This window comes from Chrysemys picta, chromosome 7, assembly GCF_011386835.1.
Source record: "Chrysemys picta bellii isolate R12L10 chromosome 7, ASM1138683v2, whole genome shotgun sequence".
NCBI classification, from domain to species: Eukaryota; Metazoa; Chordata; order Testudines; family Emydidae; genus Chrysemys; species Chrysemys picta.
The window spans coordinates 85,928,084-85,944,225 of NC_088797.1; the positions used below are offsets into that span (position 1 = coordinate 85,928,084).

The following is a 16,142-nucleotide window of genomic DNA, read 5'->3' on the forward strand; positions in this document are numbered from 1 at the left end:
TTCTCTTAGAAATCAGTGGGAGTTAGGTGCCTAAATACCTTTAATAATCTGGCTCTTAAGAGCCTAAGTCTTATTGAAAGTCGTTGACATTTAGGGTTGTAAGTGCCTACATCATTTTTGAAAAAGAGACCATGGTTATGTCTACACTAGAGACCTTACAGCGGCACAGCTGTACTGATGCAGCTGCTTCACTGTAAGATTGCTTGTGTAGCTGCTCTGTGCCGACAGGAGGGAGCTCTGCCAGCGACATAATTAAACCACCTCTAAGAAGCGGCAGTAGCTATGTTGGCCGGAGAAGCTCTCCCGCTGACATAGTGCTTTGCACACTACCACTTATGCCAGCGACACTTATGTTGCTCAGGAGGGTGTTTTTTTCACACCCGAGTGACATACGTTTTGCCAACATAAAGGATAGTGTAGACGTGACCTTAGGCTCCTAAGTCACTTAGATCTTGCAACACTGAGGGCCTGTCTTCACATACAGTGGTGCAGCTGCGCTACTGTAGTGTTTTAGTGAAGACACTACTACAACTGCAGGAGAGCATCTCCCGTCAGCATAGTTAATTCACCTCCCCGAAAGGTGGTAGCTATGTCGACGGGAGAAGCTTTCCTATTGATACAGTGCTGTCTACACCAGGGGTTAGGTCAGTATAACTATGTCGCTCAGGGGTGTGCAATTTTTCACACCCCTGAGCAATGCAGTTATACCAATATAAGTCTGCCTGAGCACATAAATACCGTTAAAAATCTGGGCCTGAGGACCTTGTACTACTTGACATCCCAGAGAGTCTACCTCAGACAGAGCAGACTTGCCAGCTCTGTCTGTTTAGCACTGAGATGCAGGACTTGTCTACATGAACATTTAGTTAATGGCAAGTGGGAGTGTGACTATGCCACAGATAACTGTCCCCGTGGACCATGTTGACCCACATTAACAATTCGTTAATGTGCTTTGATCTAGTCCCATTCAAAAAGGACTAGATCAAAGTGCATTAATGAAGTGTTTATGTGCATCAGCAGGGTCCACATGGGCAGTTAGTCTGTGGCAGGGTAGTGTGGGGTAGAGTCACACCCCAGCTTGCTGCAACCTAAATGTTCATGTAGACAAGCCTGCACTTTTTAAAAACAGATTTACAACCTCAGCAGCTCCTGAAGAAGTCCCCTGATTGCTTTGCCTGCACAGGCACGATGCAATGTAATTCTAACCTCTCAGCAATTAATTTGACAAAGAGCCACGTAAATTAAATATGGACACATTAGGCCACAAAAAGGCATCTACAAGACTCAGCACTGCAAACTGGCAGGATAAACTAAGGAGTTAGGAAGAAGAACATAAGAACGGCCATACTGGGTCAGACCAAAAGTCCATCTACCGCAGTAACCTGTCTTCTGACAGTGGCCAATTCCAGGTGTCCCAGAGGGAATGAACAGAACAGGTAATCATCAAGTGATCCATTCCCCGTCGCTCATTCCCAGCTTCTGGCAAACAGAGACTAGGGACACCATCCCTGCCCATCCTGGCTAATAGCCATTGATGGACCTATTCTCCATGAACTTATCTAGTTCTTTTTTGAACCCTTTTATAGTCTTGACCTTCACAATATCCTCTGGCAAAGAGTTCCACAGGTTGGCTGTGCACTGTGTGAAGAAATACTTCCTTTTGTTTGTTTTAAACCTGCTGCCTATTTTTTAAAAAAGCTAAAGCTAGGAACATACTCTCTTCCTTTACTTTAGGATTTTTAGTACTGGGTTGACAACATGAAGAGCAAAAATTCACACTTGCAAAAGTAGAAAGAAGCACCCATCAATGCATTTTGATCTGACAAAGCCCAAGTCTGTTGACCTACTGGGTATGGCTAAGGCATTTTTGTCTGCCCCAGCTTTTGCCTGACATGGTGATTATAGGCTTTAGGTTTATCTTTGTCCTGGGGTAAATCTATATAATTATAGGGATACTGATCAGTGTATTGTGTATATCGCATTCTGAATTTTCTGCCCAAAGATATTGTGATGTGTACACAGTACCGATCCTACAATGGAAATAAAGAAATGGTTTCCATACCCATGTACTGCGCAGGAGCTGGCACTGGGTGTTAGAAAGCTCTTCAGGGCAGCAGATGCAAGGTTTAAACATAAGGCTCTCATTGTTCTGCTCTCATTTATATCACTGATGTAACAAAACAATTTGGCTCACATTGTCCTACCACCGTAATAGGAGTAACATTTTGAGACAGAACATGGCAATGCAGTCCTCCTGGTTCCATCCAGGTGCTAGGAGGTACCCAACAAGAGAAGCTCTGACTAAGAGAAACTGTCTTGTTGAAAATAAAAGCAGGAGTCGGGGTAAGGGGGTTCTGGCCTCCCTAACAAGAACTTCTTGACATCTTGTGAAATATAATGTCCACCACTGCTTTAGAGATCACTAACACAGACCCTCCTGAAGACTCATCTCATGCTTGTCCCTCTCAACTTTGTTTCTCATTCCATTTCCAGGGGGAGAGGGGCATGCCAGGGCTGCCAGGAAAACATGGAGCTAAGGTACCCTGCAAGGAATGGAGTGAGCTTGTCCACCTGACCCTGCCCATACCTCTCAACTGTCCCTGACTTTCAGGGATGGCCCCGATTTGGTTTCTACAATGATTTTTCTCACTTTCTCTATCATTTTCTTTCCGCTTCTAAAATGCAAAGCAAAGGGCCTAATTTATCAAAGGGATAATAAGGGAGAAAAGTTTTACTGAAGAAATGACATGCCTATTCCCAATGCTACTTCCCATTTTGAGGTCTAATCCTGCAAGATGCTGAATGTCCTTTATTCCACTGAGATCAGCACCTCCCAGGATCAGACCTGTAATACTTTATTCTAGTGAGAAGTACCACTAATTAGTATTGGTAAGATATCACCACTTTATAAACTGTGAACATGTATCTAGTGGGCCCAATTTACCCCTGCCAACTCCAGTTTTAGGTATGTGTTATTCCATGGAAATCAGTGAAGTTACACCAATATAAAAATGGAGAATGCAGTGGTGAATCGGAGCCAGTGTGTGTATGTGTTACAGGTTTGAAATTAATATTGGAAAAGATCACTAGACTTATTCATTACAATTTTAAAGTAGAAAAATAAGGAATGGGAATCGCATCAATTCAGTAAAATCTAACCCCCAAAACATGATCTGTACATGATCCCTTTCATGACTCGGGCCCATATTTACTAAAAACTACTCACCTCTGATACATTTCTGAATGCTTTTCCCCCTTTTATTACATAGAATCCCTGATTTCCATCTTCTGTCCTTGTGTTTTTTAGCTTTGTCCCTGATTTCTGTTTCAGAAAGTTGAGAGGTATGATCCTGCCCTTCCCCTGCTTCACACTTCTCCTTGTTTGAATTTTTCCAAGCTCTTCCCAGTTATGAACTCATTCTCTTCCTTCTTTTTGCCTCTCATCTGCTACATTAAGTTCCCCAAACCCTCCTGTTAGCTACTTTCTAATAGGGTTACCATACGTCCTCTTTTTCCCGGACATGTCCAGCTTTTCGGCAGTCAAACCCCCGTCCAGGGGGAATTGCCAAAAAGCCGAACATGTCCGGGAAAATGGCGGCTCTGCTCCTCCCCGACTCTTCGGCTCTGTTTAAGAGCTGGGCTGCCCGAGCGCTACCGGCTTCGGGCAGCCCCCATGCCTCCGGACCCTGCGCCGCCGGAGCCCGGGAGGGGAAGTGCCCGGCTGGGGGCGCAGGGTCCGGAGACATAGGGGCTGCCCAAAGCCCGAGCGCTACCGGCTTCACGGTTTGCTGGGCAGCCTCCAGACCCTGCGCCCCCGGCTGGGCGCTTCCCCTCCCGGGCTCCAGCTGCGCTGGGGAAGCGCCGGCTGGGGGCGCAGGGTCTGGGGGCTGTCTGGCAAACCCTGAAGCCGGTAGCGCTGGGGCAGCCCTTTCCCCGTGGCTGGGAGTGGGAGGGAGAAGGGGGCGGAGTTAGGGCGGGACTAGGGGTGGGGAAATGGGTGGGGCCAGGGCCCGTGGAGGGTCCTCTTTTTTTATTTATTAGATATGGTAACCCTACTTTCTAACCCTGCTTCATCTCATTCTCCCCCACCTCCTTTCCTAGATTGTCATTACTCATCATGTTTGCTTTCATAACTGAACATTTTCACAAGGATCTAACTAGCACTAACACTTAGAATACAAAAATATCTAGTCTGAGCAAGGGAGTGATGCCGAAGTTTTGCTTTTGCACCATTGTCACTGAGGGAAATATAATCGTACCCACAGGAGCACCTGCCCCAAAGGTCCAATAAACAACCATCTCAGTTTCCGGGGTGGGATTAGAGTCCATAATTTGTTGGTGGTGTTTTGCTCTGCCGTGCAGAATGACACAAGAATCTGAGTGCTTGAGAGTCTTTTTGCCGGTGATAGCTGGCTTCACAGATTTCCTCTGTAAATCTGATACTCGAGTTTATGTCTTCTGTGGTAAAACAGAATGATGCTGGTTAACAAGACCAAGAACATTTTCTCTTTCTGTTGTCATTGGACATTTTTTTCGGGGACTGTTTTTTAATAAGAGTCTGGATTCAAACATTTAACTAGGTATTTGGTCCTCACATTGTCTCCTTCATCAGTTTCTCAACACTACTCCTATGGGGTCATGGGTTCAACTTCACTAGATTAACACACCTAAATCTGGGGGAAGGGATACATTGTTTCCTCTGTGCGAGTTGAGCCTGTGATGTCTTTCTTTGGTGGCACAGCCTCCTTGCTATTCTGGATAGCATAGGCACTACTATAGGGAAAGTAATTTTAATGATGCTCCCAGCTTGGGGAACCAGGATGGATGTGTGTGGTAGCTACTGTGTTACAATGTCTCTTCTGAGCTTTGGAAAAGGAAAGACATAGGTTATTTAAAGTTCCTACTTGGATGATTTTGTTTTAAAGAATATATATTTATATTTACTTCATTTCAAACCAAGTGTTCTCATCTTTCCTCTCTCTCTGATAGGGGGCTCCTGGAATGGCTGTTGCAGGGATGAAGGTCAGTTTTACATTAAAATGCAGCCTCTTAGGACAGGTCATGGATAATAAAGAGGACAAGGGCCATGAGAGGAGATGAAACCTCCAGCCTTAGACTGATGGCCATTAGTTCATGGTAGGAAAGCCATGGATTAAAAGAAAATGGAGACATACATTCATTCTCCTGCCAATTCAGAAAGGGGAAAACTCAAGCTAAAGCAGATATAGAAAATGGCTATCCCTTTTATCGGGGAGAGGCTAGGGCCTGTCTATGTTATAGCTAAATGCTAACTCCAGTGGGAGAATGACTGATCCCTTCCCTGGTCAGCTAAACTATACTTGTTCCAACCCTAAGACTGTAAGAAGATTTCGGTTTTCTTAGTCCCTCAGTTCACTTTCTGTGAGACAATGGTCCTCTCTTGGTTTCAGCTCCTCTCAAACCCCATTCTTAACAGTACTTGAACCTCCCTATTTCCATAGCTTCCGTTTATTTCCTAATAAACAAAATTATTATTATTATTATTATATCCCACCTTTTCAACCAATATCTCTGTTTCTCCACTGCATTGGAACCAGATATATTTCTGCATATATGCTCAGTGCTCAGATTTCACGGTGACAGGCAACCTTATAAAAACCTAGAAAGATAGGTATAGCCAGATTAGCCGGCTTGAAACAGCCCAGATGAGTTCCAAAACCCATTGACCGATACCAAGGAACAATGGAATGCTCTATCCATGGGCCTAACTTCAGCAGCCTATGAAAAACCTTGGAAGCAACAAGCACTGTCCTCGACTGCTGGTGAAGGCTCTCTCTCCCACTCCCCTTGGCTGGTATAACTGTGTCACCACCAAGATTCCATGACTGTCCAAGGCCTAGCACAACAGGGCACCAATTGTGATTAGTGCTTCTGGATGCTACCGTAATACAAATAATTAGTAATAACAATAGCCGCAGAATCCCCTAGAGCCAATGACAGCTGTACAAGTTGTAGCTCAGGAACAACGTGACTCACCACTAGAAGCTTTCTGAAATTGTGAGAGACCTGGTGGGACTATTCCACACTTCTTGCTAGGACCCCGGGACATACCCTTTAAACAGGCAGGTCTGGGAAACCATTTCTTAGGGTACATCTACACTACAGGGGGGAGTCGATTTAAGATACGCAAATTCAGCTACGTGAATAGCGTAGCTGAATTCGACGTATCGCAGCCGACTTACCCCGTTGTGAGGACGGCGGCAAAATCGACTTCTGCGGCTTTTTGTCGGCGGCGCTTACTACCACCTCCTCTGGTGGAGTTAGAGCGCCGATTCGGGGATCGATTGTCGCGTCCCAACGGGACGCGATAAATCGATCCCCGAGAGGTCGATTTCTACCCGCTGATTCAGGCGGGTAGTATAGACCTAGCCTTAGGAAACAATTCAAAATGGTCACTTACCTCCCTTTTATTAATGGCATTTTCAGCCTATGGGCTGTACCATATGTCTTCAAAATTAGGATAAAAACAACAATATCCATGTACAAGAATAACCATGAGAAAAGAAAAACCAAGTCTGTAGTATGCCTTTAAATTTGACCTTATACCCTTATTTCCACAAATCTAAATTCAAATTGAAATCAAACTAAAGCACAGCTTTGGCTTGATGCCTTCTTAAATGATCCTTCTCTTTTTTTAATCTAGAAGTGGGTTGGCTGCCCCCTCTCTTCTCTTTCTTTCTCACTGTGTATTTTTCCATCTTTTCCCCATGCAGGGCAAGCCAGGAAATCCACGAGAAAAATATTGCTTTTAAAGGAATAATAATTGGAAATCTGCATTTCCTGGATTTTGTTTACAGGAGCTTATAATTATAAGGAGTTTCCTGGTGTCCTCTGTAAAATGCCATCTCTGCTTCAGAAAAGCAGAGTTGCATTTCTCCCTAACAGAAGAGAGACATGTCTGAGAGAGATTTCCATATTGTAATTAGACTATCTTCTGTCCCCTTCCCTCCCTAGTCACTCAGTGCTCGTGTCTGGGGGGGATATTCCCCTGCTATTCTCTTTCTTTTCTTCTTTGGCTCTTAGGCTATATGACAACCTGCTATTCCTAGAGAGTATATTCTCTCCCTGTTCCCCTTGGCTGCCTCTCCCCACCAGCACTTGTGCCTCCTTCCAGGGACATGCTAGTGCTGCAGAGGGAACTGCTGGGGACGCACTCCTGCACTTTTGGCAGATGCTGTATAAATTGGTCCGATGTTTCATGCCCCCTCCTATCAATATGTGTAAAATAGTAAAAATGGTACAAAAATACCCCTGAATTTCTTTCACTTGGCAGCAAATTCAGACAACTGAGCAGCTGGCTCCTCTTGTTTTAGCTTTGACTAGGTTTGTAGTGTTATATTGTAGAGTGTGGAGACCACCAGCCATATAACAGATGTATTCTCTGTCTCTTTTCTTACCAACAAGGGAGAACCTGGAGTTGCAGGGATGATGGGCCCCCCAGGTTTGCCAGGGAAAAGGGGACAGAGGGTAGGACAATGTGTGTTTGGATGTGATTTCTTAGCACTGCTGTACTGGCCTGCTCCTCCCCTATAGCCAAGGCTAAAGTGGGACTGCTTTGCAGTATAGTTCCATGCTTGTGGTGGAATGATCTTACACCATTGCCGATGCTCTCATCTAATTGATGAAGTGTGCTTTGTATGTTCCTCCTTGCAAAAAATAGAAAGACCAACCCAAAGGGAGAATGAGGGCGTTCTGGGAAGGGAATGAAGTACTGAGCATTAACATTCTCTTGAGAAAGATTTTGTAGCTTTTGATTACAGCAATAATAAATGATGGGGAATCTGAATACCCAGAATCAGGAAGGATGTCTTAATGAACATGTATGCACCTCAGAATGTTCTCTGTAAGTTCCTCTGTCTGGGTCCTCCTCTCACTACAGCACATGAATGCTGATTCTGATTCTTGGAGTACAATGAAAAGCAGATATGCTGAACACATAACAGGAGCAGAGTGCTGGAGTCAGAGGAGTCTTGGGCACTGGATTATTCAGGAGAAAGTGTTATTTTGATAATCCTGAAAAGGAAATAAAATCCTTACATCCAATTAGTATTCCTTCTGCCAAAGAAGCATAAAAGCCCCTTGCTACCCAAACAAATGCAATTATTTAACAAGACCAACTGCCTGATTTTGTGGGTAATGAATATATCCAGATGGACCAAGGCTCACCTTCTGTTGTACAGATGCCAAATAAATTGCAGGTAGAAATCAGAGCATCTGCACTTCTAAACACCTGCTTTGTGATTGCAGTCTGGTAAGTATTAGTGGAAGTACCCCATTTGCACTCACGACTGAATTAGGAGTACAAATTTTGCAGGTGCAAATCATGCCCATGAAAAGGATTGAAAATGTGTCCCTTAAATAGGAAGGGACCGAGAGTATGTTCATTCCTCTTTGAATTGGGGTGTTACCCATGGCTGTTTCTAATGAGCATTCCGTTTTTTTAAATTATTGACTTCTGTTGTCTGCTCTTTAGGTTCTTTTTCACCACACGGTATAATGTGTCTGCATCCATAAGAGCAGCTTCCTTTTACTGGGGTGTTCCACTTTGACTCAGTGGATTAATATGAACAGTGACATGGCTGGAGATCATAATATTCTGACATCCTAGAGATGGCCAATAATTTAAACTTTTCCTTAGGAAACAAAATCCAGCACATTGGGCCCTTCTCGCTTTTCCAAGGAGAAAATCATTAGCTTGTGGTTGCAAGGTACATGTTCTAACAAGGATGAAAGGCTACAGAGCACTTATACTAAGCCGGAGGTCAGAGAGTCTTGTAAAATGGGTAACTGTGCTGTCTTAGGTGGGATGCAGAGTTGGCTAGAACAAGGATAGTTTTCTTTTAATTAATTCCTGTAGAGCCATATAGTGCATGCCCCTTCTCAGAACACTTTTGCAGGTACCTTGCATGTTAGATGTCAGTCTTTGAACTCTGTTGAAATTCATATACTTGTCTTTCTATAAGATTAAAATATATCAGCCATGCATGCAAGGAAAAATAAATTCCTTATCTCTAATTTTTCTTTCGATTTTGTTGTTGTAATAGAGCCATGCTTGTAGGCTAAAGTCCTGTATAAATACTTTGAAAGGGTCTATAGACCAAACTTCTGAGTTAACCCACCTTAAAAGAGATTCCATGTACCTGTATGCTATTGAGAAATACAGTCAAGTAACTGTTCGTGTGTGAGTTACTCTTTGACAAATTAAAGAGTTTAAATAAATCTAAAACCAAGTATTATCCAATGCTATTGGGGGAAAAGGTTAGGGAAATGGGGACTAATCATAGTAAAAAACATAGTAAAAAAATCATAGGCATCATCATCATCTATAAAAATTACTAACTTTGGTGAACTAACAATTGGAAAGAAAATACCTTTTCTTTAGTGGTAAGTGTTATTGTACTAGAGACATTCTCTAGAGACTAAAATGATTGTAAACTACAGCAACCAAAACCCTGTCAGCTGTTTAAATAGCGCCTGTTGTACAAGCAGCTCATCACGTATGGAAATGCTGGAGATAAGGGTTTGGTTTACAGTTTGCATCCTGTGGACAGATTATTACAGGATCTTAATCAGAACTTAAAAGGCAGTAAGTGAGCCAATTGTGGCACAAAAATTCAAAGAGATGTGCCTTGTACCGGTGGCTTCAGGCACACAAAAGATATGACTGCAAGCTAAACAAAGTCACTTCACAAAAACAGCCATGGGGTGGTCTGTGTCTGTCCTTTACTCATTTCAGTGTGGAATTTATCCAGAATCTGATTATACCTCTCACAACTCAGTTCAGTCAGACTACTCCTCTTGCTGGGGTCTTGACAGCTTAGGGGTCACGACAAGGATGGCCTGTCTAGTCCTCTTCTGACCTTGTAATTTTCCCTCTGACAATTGACACCAGCCACGGAGTTACCCCAATAGCATCTTGTGTGAAAATGTCTCTCTTACTTGATTCCATGCGACCATTTGTATCTTGCATTCACTTTCAAACATTCATTTGCTGCATGAAAGGGACTAGCAACAACTCATGTGTTCTACAGAAGGAGCATGTGTGAATTAACAACACCAAGCACTGCCCATCTGCAATGAGTTTGTTGAGTTTTGGCTGTTAGAACAAGGAGGACAATACATAATCAAAGTGCAGTTTTTAAAGTTCAAAATGACCTTTAACTTAGTAGGGGACCATTGTACAGTGGCCTTTAAATGCTAAAAGTTTCATAGAAAGGGTCAGACAGTAGCACGTACTGGCTTTCTAAAACATAAGGTGAAAAGATGTCAGAGATAAGAGAAAATGATGACACAGTTGAGCAGGTACTGAAGGCAGGGAGAAAACCTTGGCTGCCTCTTAAAAGGGTGTCCCAGAGGGAAAAGAAGAGTTTTAGGAATGTTTGCTGTATTGTATCAGATGAGCTCTATGGATTCAGTAGCACTTTCACTGATCCCACAAGTAATGGAAGCCCTTAAAGCCACCCCCTGACCATTTCTGTCTTTCACCAACAGGGGGAGAAGGGAAGAGCTGGTGATCCCGGACTTCCTGGATTCCTAGGACAGAAGGTTTGTAATGTTCTCTGACTTTTGCCACACTTTTCATCCCATTTTCCTTCCCCTAACAAAGAAGCTTGCACTCACGTGTACACAACTACCTAAACTGTATGCACATGTGCTTGCATACACGCTTACACAGATATATGCACACACACAAAAATACACTGAATACTATCCTAGAGATGAGAGAGGGGCAGGCTCTGCAGATAATATGAACCTGATTCCATGGCCAGTTCCATGTCGACAGGAAGAACACAGCACATTTCTCACCCTACCTTTATGGTACCCCCCTCTTCAATCCCTGCAAGCTGGCAGTTTCAAGGCCAGTCCCAAGAGCAGCTGGATCCAATTTGATTTAGATTAATAGCGTTATTTTCATTTTGTTATGTAGCTTTTTAAAAAAATACCCAGCTACCTAGCGTGAAAATTTGATTTATTTCAACCCAAACAAAACACTGGGATCCAACCGGAAATAAAACATTTCGGGTCAAACATATTGCTGGTCTAACTGGGTGCAACTCCATTGATGGCACTGGAGACACAGCTGCCTGTGACAGTGATAAATTTGGTCTACAGAAACGGAGGAATGAGTGGTTTAGGGGATTGACAGGAGAATACAAATCCTTTTATCTTTAGGATACTGGATCACAAATCGAGTCCAGATCGGTGACGAATAAAATGCTCCTTACCATCCAATGGCTATTTGATGCTGTATATAAAACAAGAGGGTGGTTTCTGTACAGCCCCCAGTGCATGTCACACACACGCCCCCAAATGCAATTACAACTGGCACTAACTCTTCAGCAGAGAGCCAACGGACTGAATGGGCCGACCTATTGCACTATTAGAATGGCCATTATAGAAACACAGTGGCAGAGCAATGTGGGGAAGCCTGTGCTAGTACTGCCAATGCTGTATCTGTTTTGTGACTACAGAAAGGATTTCAGTCTCCAAAGCTGTCAGATGAGTTGATGGAGAGGTGCCAGCAGGTCAAAAGGGGTGGGGCTGAAAGGACTGATGGATTGGGGCCAGAGGAAGAGTATGGAATGAATGGATTTTGTGCATGATGATGGGAGGATTGGGGGTGTTTTTCAAGCCATGTCACATGTGTCACTGACTGAGGTGGAGAATTTTTGAGGGAGCCCCTTGTTTCAATGTTGCCAACACGCTGCTGACTGAGGGTGTGTCTACACTTGGAGCTGGGGGTCCGATTTCACGAGCTCACATAGTGTAGCCTTGGCATCACAAGTGTTGGGAGGGGCTAGCCTCCCTGGGTGTGTGCCCATCAGATAGTAGGTGGGTACTCAGGGAGCTTAGCTCCTCCCGCTGCTCATGCTTCCATGGCTACCTTCTATATCGATGAGAGCCAGTGTGAGTATGTCTCCTCACGTGGGGAGTCAGGCATGAACTGCATTGGCAGAACTGTGTACAGGCACAGAAGTCCAGTAACAAGAGGGGCTACAACTCCAGATGCAGTGGCATGGGGAGAACCCCTCTCTAGCCAGCTTTATCAGTCTCCAGTTCTCAGCTTTAAAATTCACCAGTAAACAACTAAGTAAAATGCAGCCAGGTTCTTCAGTATTAACCTTGTCCTGATTCCCCCGATCCCAAAACCACAACCTGGCTCGTGAAGTTACAGAATGAGAAATTGATTTAACTGACAGTGGATTATTCCTCCTTGAACCAGGGAGAGAAGGGAGATGCTGGCAATGCACTCGGGGGAGGTAAAGGGGAACCCGGACACCCGGGACTACCTGGGCCTCCAGGACCAAAGGTGCGTCTCTTTCCTCCAATGAAGTCTGTGTTTCCTTTTTGCATGAGAATGTACCTAGCTCAGGGTATTTAGGAAGGGGTCGAAGTTTGCATTTGTCTGCACTGGCTGTAATTATGCACTGTGGAGATTTCATAAGCTAGCCAGCTCCTGCAGAGTTCTTTAGTTTGTGATTTTAAATGCTGAAGGTCAGAAAATTTATGAACTGCATTTCCTGGGGAAAAAAAACTACCTGTGTTCAAATGATTTCCCTATAGGGTCTGTAAGCAAACAGTCCCTCAGAATCACTGCCAGCATCTGGTGCCATAGATGGCAGCTGGGACAGGGTGAACATTGTGATCAGGACTTGGAACCTCCTCTCCTGTTGTATTCCTGCCTAGAGAATTAGCAGCCCTCAAACCATACCTGATAACAGAGGATGTTTAGGACACTCAGGACTAGTTCCATTCACAGTGCAGTTAAGAGATGACCCATTGGTCCCAGTTCATACCACCCATTCACTTTGTAGCCCCTTAGCCCATGGGTAGTGTAGAAATGGGAAGTCACCTCAGTGCTCTGAAACTCCTAAAAGAAATCTGGATATGACAGGTCTACCTGAGCTAGTGGAATGCTTCCTGTCTGAAGTGCTGTCAGGTCTAACCGCTGATCCCAGCACAGCAATTGCTAGAATCGCTCCTTTCTGCTCATTTATATGAATCTGTTGCTTTTCTCTTTTTTCCTAGGGGGAAGCTGGTGACATTGGCCAGAGTGGCATTGCAGGACCGCAGGGGGAAAAGGTACAGAGGAGGAGGAAAGCACAATAGGGAATTATAGCTTAGCAGAGGATTCCAGGCCAGGGAGCTCAGTTACAGTGCGGCAATAGGAAAATTGTTTCACAATACAAAAAACCTCCCTTAAACTATACCTGATGGCCACAGCCAGTCATTAAAAGAAACAATAACTTTCTCAAGTACACACAACATTTTCTGCAGGATCTGCACATCCAAAGCAATCAGAGCAGTATTAATCAACAGGCCCACACAAGCCTGGGTCTGAGGTGCAACCGTATTTGCAGGAAGAAGGCAAACAAGCTGCAGTGGGAATGCCCGAGCAGGCAGGGAGACTCTGAGGATTGGCCAACCAGCCCACACCTAGCAACTGCAGTTATGTAATACAGGAGCAATGACATCATGCTGGTCATCCATAGCTGTGGATTGGTGGGATGGAGAGAAGGAAACAAACCCAGGATAGGAAGTGTGGAGCTAGAAAGGAGAAGGCTCTGGGAAAAGAAATGGTTGTAGCCAGACTGACTGACTCTCCCAATATGTCAGGGAGACTCCCATTTGAACCCAAAACTCCCGACTCTCGATTGAATAACATTATCGCCCCCATAAAACTACATTGCCCAGAATCTTGTGCGTTAGCCACACACACACATCAGTCTTTCTCTCCCTGAGTCAGCAAGAGAGGCTGAGGCACATGTGCACCTGATGCACAAGATTCTGGGTAATAAGGCTGACTTCTGCTCTGCTTCCGGCACTGGGAGTGCAAGAGGGGCGGGGTTGGCTGGGTTTGGCAGCCAATGGCAGGGCAGGGAGGTAGATTTGGTGTGATGGTGATGCAGAGCTGAAGCAGTGCAAAGTGGTGGCTGGACATTATATCAAGGAGGGGTTCATGCCCCATTTTCCCAAGGCCTTGGCTGCAGCAGAGAGGGGGTGAATGAGGGGTTCAGAGAGGGGAACATTCCCACTCAACCTGGGACTCAGCACAGCAGGGGGGTTGTAGTTTAGGTGGGGGGGAAGGGATCATGCCCCATTCTCCCCAGGCCTTTGGGTGGAAGAGGAGGGCTAACACCCCTTCCAGACCCAGGACTGGGCACAGCGGGGAGGGGGGGGTGGCTGCATGGTTCTGTTCTGCTGCAAATACCCTGACAAGAGTGAATGTCTTGTCTCCACTTCCCCAGGTGTAACTGTGGGCCTGTCTTCCCAAAGGCTGCTACAGCTGAGTTCATTATAGCCTGGCCAGGGCAGGGTCCTGTAATTCTGTTTGCCTCACTGTGTATGCTCCAGAGTACAAGGCTCTGGGCGGGGGGACAGGGAGAATGAATGAAGGTATGAGTGGGGGAGCAAGAGCGTGGCAGTGCGGGTGTTGGTGGGGCTGGAGCAGGGGCAGTGAGGCTTGGGGGATGTGGAGGGGGGGTGGAAGGATGCAGTGGGGGTATTTGGTGGGACTAGGGGAGTGGAGGGGCAGGATGCTCCCTGAAAGTAGTTTGAAAATGTTGGCCACTATGCTAGTGAGACAAGGAGGGCTGAAAGGCAGGGCTCCTGGGATCTGGGAGGAAAGGGGAGGGGTCTAGTGGGTCAGAGCAGGGGGGACCTTGATGGGACTAGCAGGAGGGCAGGGTGCTTCCTGAAATCCATTTGAACATGTTGTTCAGTACCACTGCAGCACAGCGGAAGTGCTTCTTTCAAAAGAGGTGTATCAAGAACTGGGACTAAAGGGTTAGGAAAATAGGAGAAGATGTACAACATTTTAAGGCTTATAGGGTCTCCCTTGGCTGACCTAGTCCTTTGAACAATCTTTTCAAACAAGCAGCTTCTGGGGGAATGTGCTGAATAAAGAATATGCTAGACAGTGTTGTGGAATGGTGATAGTAGGGCATAAACTTAGCTCAAAAATATGTTTTTCCAGATCCCTCTAGTATGCTGAAATAGTAACTACTTCTTTAAAGTCACTCCAGGTTGTACACTGCAAGTACAAAAAGCAGCTGTAATTACAACAATAAGTGTTTTTGGCTGAACATCCTGAAATAAGAAAAAGAAATGGGGGTTATACGTATTGAGGCGAGAAGGGTCTCTTCGATTGGAAAGCTGTATCTTCATTAATCAGTTAATCCTTGTTTGCTTTACCTCCTAACATAATGATGTAGCACTTGTGACTCTGTTTAATGGTCGCTCCTGAAATGTGAGCTTTACAGTCTCATTTGAAGTTCAAACAAGATGTCAGCTTATCATGTACAAGGCACTTGTATGTAGTGTCTACGTCATAGTATTGAAGAATGCTTCTCTTAAAAGAATATTACAAAAGGCCACATACACAATGGGAATTGTCCATGAAAATCCTGTTAAGGCAGCTGAAGCACAGAGCATCACTCTGGCTGTAAATCAGGGCTCCAATGGGATAGGATGTCTAAGGATAAAGAATGAAATTTGTAGGAGGATCAAAGACTTTAGTGTTATTCATCACCAACAAAATACTAGCTGGCCTCTCCATGTTCATCTCCTTGACCTGAAACAATCAGCTTTGTCTAGTATCAAACTTCTCAATACAGAGAATTTTAAACACTGCTAGTTTGGATTGCTATTTGGTGGTGGGAGATATGTTAGACAGGAAAAGCTGACAAATATCCCTGGTAATGTTATTGAACAATAAAGGCATTTCTAGTCTTTGCTTTCATTAATGTGTACTACCTGCTTGAACCACCTCTCCTGGTGTGTTTTTCACATTCTGATTTCAAGTGCCCCCGAACATTAGATTGTTTTACCATTCCCCCTGTCATCTCAACAGGCTGTACCCAAGGTCCCTGTATTGTGACCATTCTGAGGCTAGGTCTACACTACCCGGGGGGGGGGGGGGGGGCGGGAGTGTCGACCTAAGCTATGCAACTTCAGCTACATGAATAGCGTAGCTAAAGTTGCGTATTTTAGGTCGACTTACCTGGCTGTGAGGACAGCAGCGAGTCGACCGCTGCCGCGCCGCCGTCGACTCCACTTCCGCCTCTTGCCGCGGTGGATTTTCGGAGTTGACGGCAGAGAGA

General features: G+C 44.9%; 1 protein-coding gene across 34 annotated transcripts in view; it reads left to right on the top strand.

Annotated features, from left to right (window-relative positions):
• COL13A1 (collagen type XIII alpha 1 chain) overlaps positions 1-16,142 on the top strand; it is a 171,776-nt gene that overhangs the window by 110,310 nt on the left and 45,324 nt on the right. For 19 of the 34 annotated variants that reach the window (XM_065551905.1, XM_065551916.1, XM_065551930.1 and 16 more), the window contains 6 exons: positions 2,494-2,538; positions 4,990-5,022; positions 7,444-7,506; positions 10,531-10,584; positions 12,263-12,349; positions 13,069-13,122. In XM_065551905.1, the coding sequence (XP_065407977.1) occupies positions 2,494-2,538; positions 4,990-5,022; positions 7,444-7,506; positions 10,531-10,584; positions 12,263-12,349; positions 13,069-13,122 (336 nt within the window). The remainder of the gene's footprint in view (positions 1-2,493; positions 2,539-4,989; positions 5,023-7,443; positions 7,507-10,530; positions 10,585-12,262; positions 12,350-13,068; positions 13,123-16,142) is intronic. The other 15 variants (XM_065551911.1, XM_065551922.1, XM_065551928.1 and 12 more) reach the window with 4 other exon arrangements.